At 41.1% G+C, this 7500-nt stretch overlaps 2 protein-coding genes across 2 annotated transcripts in view; one reads left to right on the top strand and one right to left on the bottom strand.

Annotated features, from left to right (window-relative positions):
• The window catches only part of ncf4 (neutrophil cytosolic factor 4), a 27786-nt gene extending 20641 nt beyond the window's left edge, over positions 1–7145 (bottom strand). The window contains exons 1-5 of the mRNA XM_058382068.1: positions 7015–7145; positions 6650–6734; positions 4734–4887; positions 1508–1578; positions 931–1058 (exon numbers count right to left, since the gene is read on the bottom strand). Coding sequence (XP_058238051.1) covers positions 931–1058; positions 1508–1578; positions 4734–4887; positions 6650–6734; positions 7015–7046 — 470 coding nt within the window. The 5' untranslated portion in view covers positions 7047–7145. The remainder of the gene's footprint in view (positions 1–930; positions 1059–1507; positions 1579–4733; positions 4888–6649; positions 6735–7014) is intronic.
• pvalb7 (parvalbumin 7) overlaps positions 1–7500 on the top strand; it is a 30117-nt gene that overhangs the window by 7563 nt on the left and 15054 nt on the right. The gene's annotated exons all lie outside the window — the stretch shown is intronic.

Here is a 7500-nt window from a genome sequence, read left to right as displayed (position 1 = left end):
GCTCTACATGTCTGTCCTTGGGGTTAAACCCTAAATCTTTGGTCTACATGTCTGTCCTTGGGGTTAAACCCTAAATCTTTGGTCTACATGTCTGTCTTTGTGTCAGCGTACAGATCAGCATGACGAGCGTCCGCATGCTACGTATACGGAGTATAATCCACTAATCCGCTTAGTATTTCCTCCATATGACCATCTTTAGTGTGAACCGGTCCATTTCCTTTGTGCCACATGGCTGTCTGACCGCCTAAAGATTGTGGCTCCGTAAGGCTGCCTTTCCGTGTGAACAGGTGACCGCATGAAACACCGCACATGTAAACGAACCTCTGTTTCAGTTTGTCAGTATTAAGAACTGAAATCAGAGCACGGCTTGTTTCGTGTTTCCTCTGCTGAAACATCAAATTTATTGATATTTAATGATTTAAATATTAATGATTTTATGTTCATTCCAATTAAAAGCCACCCTTGACCGGTTTTCTTCTGAAGCGAAATGTTTTGCAACACGTTTTGTATATTGCAAAATGAGAAGAAGAAGGATGGTTTTTTATCTAGAATGTGACACTGATGCATGTGATGCTGCTGGTGCAAAAGTAGGAAGAGGAGTGCTGAAATTCACTCGGTTTCAGAGAAAAAAAAAAAAAAAAAAGCTGGAAAAGAGCTGGAACGTTAACAAAGAAAAGGCACCACAGTGAAAAAAAACTGAAACTAGCACAGCAGCTTGCAGCCCTGCTTAACTCTTCTGTGAGAAATGTTCACATCAACAGCAGATTAAACCCAACCCAAGGGTTTTCAGTGCCATCACATTCCTTTGATTTTGAATGGAAATTTTAATCTGAATTTAAGGTAAGCGTCTGATCGGCACCACATCTGATAAATAACGCAGCCATATCCTAGGAGCTGGGATTGTGAAGTGATGTACAGAGCTGATCTTACACTTTACGTGTGGGGGGCCGGAGGCGCCGGAGTGCTTTGGGGACCTGAAGGCTGTCGTATTCGGTCTGATAGAAAAACATGCGGACCAGATCGTCCAGCAGAACCCAGACAGGCAAACATAGCAACCTCTAGAGAGAGAGAGAGAGAGAGAGAGAGAGAGAGAAATTAAAAACCTGAAACTAAACACAGATGAGAAAAAGAGTCTGATTTAGAACGTCATGAAAAGAAGAAGTACACATCAGAAAGAGGAACTGGGACATGTTCCACGTCCAATGCAGATGCAGTGCTTTGCATAAATATTCACCTCTCCACTGTGTTTTATGTTACAACCTGAAACTGAACTTAATTTATCTTAAATCTACACAAAATATACATGAGTTTCCCCATGATGCTGTGACAGTTCTGGTGTAACCAATTACCATCAGAATTCACATAATGATCTGAATGGAGTGTGATTAAAGAGTCACCTGATCTCAACAACCTGATCTGACCTCAGACAAGGAGGCCAATACTTATGCAAGGCACTGTAGACGTACAGAAAATGTTCAGAGAGGTTAATGATCGACATAAACCTCACCTTCATGTAGGTGTTGAGCTCCGGGATCCTGCTTTCTGCTATTTCCTGTTTGTTTCCCACATACACTTTGCCTGCAGGCACACAGGAGCGAAAAACACATCAACTCAATAAAGGTCTAGAAATTAATTCTCTCATGAAGCAAAATAAAAAAAAACTAATCAAATAATTTCCCAAGGCCCGCATAATATCTCGCTTCGAATGTGCACCCCTCGGCTCGAGGACTTTAAATGTCACAGGAAATTGCTTTATTGTTTATCTATTTGTTTTAAACCTGTTGGACCTAACATGTTTCCTTGAGGCATGCCGCGTTAATCGGAGCTCTGCTGAGATTCCCGGCAGAGTCCTGATCAGCTCGTCATTCGTCAGGACGTCTTCTGTACTAAAATCAAATTTGGCGTTAGATTAACAGCTTTGGCTTCTCTCCCATCTCTTCATTTTAATGGACTCTGCTGACAGGTTCCTATAATCCTAATTATGTTCTGGGGGTCTATATTTAACGCCGCAGGACGTGAAACGGGAGAGAAAGACGGTTAAGACAAATATGAGGCTCATTATCTTGTTTCAACATTGCTGCACTTGGATCAAACAATCATCGCTCGTCGCCCAATTAGGCTGCTAATGTTCCTCGCTCTAATTGTATTCCATAGCATAGCCCAGCTAGCGCCAAGCCATCTATTATCATCTAGTGTGTTACAATCAGTCTTTAGTGCTAACCTGTTAGGCAATAATTTGAACTTGTGAAATTGTATTGCCGAACAAGCAGCACAGATGCTCATGAAACAGTCTTGCCTCACTAAGAGAGAGAGTAGATGGTAGACGCTACATGTTTTCGTACCTGTGGCATGATATTGCTTTCACTGAAGGAAAAAAGTTATTGGTTTTGCCAAATATTTTATCACAGAATCCTTCTACATCTGTTTACCTTGTGTACCCTTCTTTGTGCCCTGAGTCTCCTGGGAGGCTTCCAGGTTCCCTGCCAGCCAGTAGGCTTAGCAGTGTAGAGGATGGATGGATGGATGGACTGGTGAATGGATGGATGAATGGATGGATGGATGGATGGATGGATGGATGGAAGGATGGACAGATGAATTAATGAATGGATGGTAGAATGGATGGATGGTAGAATTGATGGATGGATGGATGGATGGATGGATTGACTGGTGGATGGATGGATGGATGGTAGAATGGATGGATGGATGGATGGACCTTTCTACAGCAGTGTAAACTCCTCGTGCTGGATTTTATATTTAAGATGTTATGGTGTGTAAGCAGTATCTTTAATAGAACATGCAGTATCAACAGAATAAGCACAAGTTGCTAGAAACTGATGGAAGTAAGACTGCAGAGAAGCTATCTCTTGTGTGAGCAGTTCAGTACTACAAGCTCTGAGACCCACAAAGCTAAATAAAATGTTCCACGAAATATCTGACTGATTAATACTGCATAATTTTCGTATTAATATCTGTGTATACAAAAACTATAAAACTAGTATTGAAACCTTGAAAATTAGTCTCTATAAAATAGCAACAGGCTCATGAGCAGGTTTTTGAAAGCACTGTAGTGATGACCACATATGCTTTGGGTTAGGGGTGTGTATAAGGCGTTTCGAGATTCTGACATTCACAGGAAAGAGGGTGACAAACGTGTTTACTGAGGTAATTACTTTCACCTTTCTTTCTCCCTCTGTCAGCCAGACAGCGAGCTGTTTAACCATATCCTCCCAGGGACTGTATGCTGGCAGCAGCATCACATTTGGGGCCATGGCTCATTTGATGTGTCTGGCAATTACCCTCTGTGAAGACACTGGGCCTGATGCCTCTCTGTCTCGGCCATTCCATTAGAACGCTTTCTAGCAGCGGTAATAGAGATGGACTGAGACGCTTGTGCCGTCTCGTTATGACCGAAGAAGTTCTTCAGGGAGATTTGTATTCGGTCTGTGCGCATTTCAGCATCACACAACAATCAACTCGATGTGAAAATGGCCAACAATTCTGAAAGTGAATACCAAGCAGGATGAAAATTGAATCAGAGTTTGATGCCCAGGGTGGAGTAGAGTGGACTCCAGTGGGGTCATGTGTTCATGAGTTCATAAGAAGGTCTCATACGGACACTTTGTTGCCAAATGGTGGAAACCGGGTCAATGTGTAGTTAAATGTAATAACATTGTAATAATAATGTCATAGCTGTTTTGTTTTGTTTTTTTAAGAAAAATGAAAAAAGTTGGTATTCTTGACTCTTTTGTATTTTTTGTTCTGTCTTACACTCTGTTTAAGACTTAAGTGCTAGCTAGCTACATCACTATTCTCAGATAATACCTTAATAAAGCTAGTTAATATTTCCAAAACTTGAACCAGAAATACACCGATCTGGCATAACATTATGACATTATGTCTAATATTGTGTTGGTCCCCCTTTTGCCGCTAAAACAGCCCTGACCCGTCCTGCACTGTGTATTCTGACCCCTTTCTATCAGAACCAGCATTAACTTCTTCAGCAATTTGATCAACAGTAGCTCGTCTGTTGGATCGGATCACACGGGCCAGACTTCTCTCCCTACGTGCATCAATGAGCACGTGCATCCTTGACCGCCCATGACCCTGTCTCTGGTTCACCACCGTTCCTTCCTTGGAACACTTTTGATAGATACTGACCACTGCAGACCGGGAACACCCCACAAGAGCTGCAGTTTTGGAGACGCTCTGATCCAGTGGTCTAGCCATCACAATTTGGTCCTTCGTCAAACTCGCTCAAATCCTTACACTTGTCCATTTTTCCTTCTTCTAACATCAACTTTGAGGACAAAATGGTCACTTGCTGCCTAATATATCCCACCTACTAACAGGGGCCATGATGAGGAGATACTCAGTCTTATTCACTTCACCTCTCACGGCTCATAATGTGATATCTGACCGGTGTATATCGTATGTTTGATCAAACCAAAAGATTTATGTCATTAGGCAGACACCCTTATCCAGAGCAACATACATTTTTATCCCACTGAGGGTTAAGGGCCTTAGTCAGGGGCCCAGCAGTGGCAGTTTGGTGGATCTGGGATTTAAACTCACAGCCTTCTGATTAGTAGTTCAACAGCGTAACCACTAAGCTACAACATCCCATTTATCAAGTGTTCAAGTACTGGATGAGGTTTTCCTAAAGACCAAGATTTGGCAGCTCTGATGGTTCAGGTGTGTCCATCTTCCTAACAGTGTGTGTAAGAGGCACTGACCTGGTAGAGTGGGCAGTGCGACAGTGTAGGGTCCTGATGCAGACTCCGGGGAGAACTTCTGCTCCAGGTTTTGATGCAGGGTGTAGAACTCACTATACCTGCGATAGATCAGGTACTTGCTGCCTCCTTTAGTCTTCACCTCGATCACAAAGCGCTAACAGAGAAAAAGAGAATGAAAAAAGTATTTATAAACCAGGTTATGGATCAGGGTGCGAGTGTTTATTCTTATCAAGCAAGACTTGACTTGATTTAGCTTATATAAGCACATGGTCTTTATATGAGTTCCTACACAACCATCAGACCTTTGCCTGAGAGGCCACCTCAGATCGATACCTGTGCAGTCTGACAAACTGCGAAGATATGGTTCAAGGTGAGAAAAGTTAGAATACATTATTCATGGAAAAGATCTAGTTTATTATGATCATAACAAAAGATGTGAAGATGGAAATTCTGCAAGAACCTGCAGGTCTTCAAGGCCATGTACTATTTTCTACCGCTTCTACTACAACCTCCAGAAGGCTTTCGATATTCTTGTTAACTCTGGAATAAAACCAACCCATAACGATCGAACCCCAGCGTCTACACTTGCACAAATCCTAAACTGCTAAAATAAGAACCTTCAGAAATGTGCTATCACTTCCTCATGGGAATTAGCCCAGTGGTTTCCCCTAATAATATCATTTCCACACAGTTGGAAGTCTGTTACAGATCCAGGATGTATTTAAATCAGATCGGTGTATTTCTTTATCGAGAGGTAAAGTGGTTAAGTGGAAAAGTGCAAAGTTGGATTGCTAATCGAAAGGCTGTGAGTTCGAATCCCAGGTCCATCAAACCTGGCCCCTGAGCAAAGGACCTTAAAGGAGAAGTTCACTTCCAGAGTAAAAATCTACAAATAATTTCCTCACCCCCTCGTCATCCAAGATGTTTGTGTCTTTCTTTCTTCAGTCGTAAAGAAATTGTTTTTAGAAGAAAACATTTCGGGATTTTTCTCCATATAGTGGACTTCAATGGTTTAAATGCAGCTTCAAAGGGTCTGTAGCTCCGCCTACGTCACACGTGACCAGTACGTATCGTCGCAGACGTGCATCCCAGAGCTAACGCTAGATGAGCTTATGTGGTTAAAAAGTATACAATTTCTTTAATTTTTCTTAGAAAGTGACAGATGGTTTGTCCAGATAAGAGCCTTCTTCCTGGGCTGGGATCATTTAGAGCTCTTTGAAGCTGCATTTAAACTACATTTTGGAAGGTCAGACTCGAGGGCACCATTAAAGTCCACTATATGGAGAAATGTTTTCCTCAAAAAAACAATTTCTTTACGACTGAAGAAAGAAAGACCTGAACATCTGGGATGACGACGGGGTGAGGAAATTATCTGTAGATCTTTGTTCTGGAAGTGAACTTCTCCTTTAACCCTCAATTGGCCAGTTGTATGAGATATAATGAGATAAGTCGCTCTGGATAAGGGCGTCTGCCAAATGCCAGAAATGTGCAGGACCAGTACTGAAGTGGGCAGACCAGAGGTCAACAATTAAAAACCTATTCTATTACCACGAAATCACTATCGAAGTCCAACAAACTTGGATCCTGTTAGAAGAACACCGGACACATCTAGATTGGTGAACTATTTGGAGTGATATTTTAATAAAATATATATATATATATCAAAAATATGAATAAAAAGTTTGAGAACTAATTAGAGGTAATGAAGTTTTTATGGTTTATTTTCCTCAGCACTCTTTAAACACAGGTCCAGGTTTGATGCAGAAGAGTAAAATCACCAAACTGTGCTGGACTTTCCAAAGGGTTTTTTTTTTCCCCCCATCATTTCCTTAAATGACCGTTAGACGCACACCATATCCGGATGAAACCTCTTGAATCTTTTTTGTGTGGTTAATAGAAATAAAATAAGGACTCACGTAGTAGACAATAAACCCCTTTTTCTCATCGACGTCTGCGATGGTGGCGCTGACCGGCACGTTGTGGGGCAGCTGCTCAAAATCACTGAGGAATCGAAATGGAATGAAAGAATGAGAAACTTTTCACACACACTTTTTAATTAATAAATAAATAACACACACACACACACACACACACACACATGTTTTTCTTCCTGTCAGTTTTTTTTTTTTTTAATTTGAAATTTCTGCGTCTCGCGCAGCCTGTTGACGCGAGCTCACGCGCGAAAAGGAATAAAGATGAATTAAAGTCTTCTGTTTATTATTATTATTATTATTATTATTATTATTATTCATTTCAAGTTTATTTTAGTCCACCGTCTTACCTTTCATCTCTCAGCTGTCGTGGGAGCGACATGGCGCAGTCGTACAGTGGAGGTATTAGGAACAACTCTTACTGCACGCGCTGTCATATAACTACCGTGCCGCCGCACCCGAACGTGTAGGGCAGGGTTACCAGATTTTGTTTTAATCCCTGCAGTCAATAAACCATTGTCTGAGGGGGAAAAAATCCATTTTAAATTACTTTCATTTATTTCTTTAGGTTTATAGCTTCTTACATTACCCACAGTTCCATTGGGAAACCTGCTACCTAATAGTGGCAGAATAGGATTTAGCATATTTTGTTAAAATTACTATTACAAGCTGATGAAACTGGACATCCTTTCATAGGTGCTACATAAACGTTGCCCAACACACACATTGACCATTACATAAACAATTATATGTTTTCTTTTGTTAAATACCGTTTTTGAAATTTGTTTTAATGTGGTGAGTCCACCATATAAGACCTATTAGTAATACGCAATATC

Source organism: Hemibagrus wyckioides, linkage group LG27 (genome assembly GCF_019097595.1).
Source record: "Hemibagrus wyckioides isolate EC202008001 linkage group LG27, SWU_Hwy_1.0, whole genome shotgun sequence".
NCBI lineage: Eukaryota > Metazoa > Chordata > Actinopteri > Siluriformes > Bagridae > Hemibagrus > Hemibagrus wyckioides.
The sequence above is the reverse complement of the archived record's forward strand: the minus strand, read 5'-3'. Positions and strand labels throughout refer to the sequence as shown.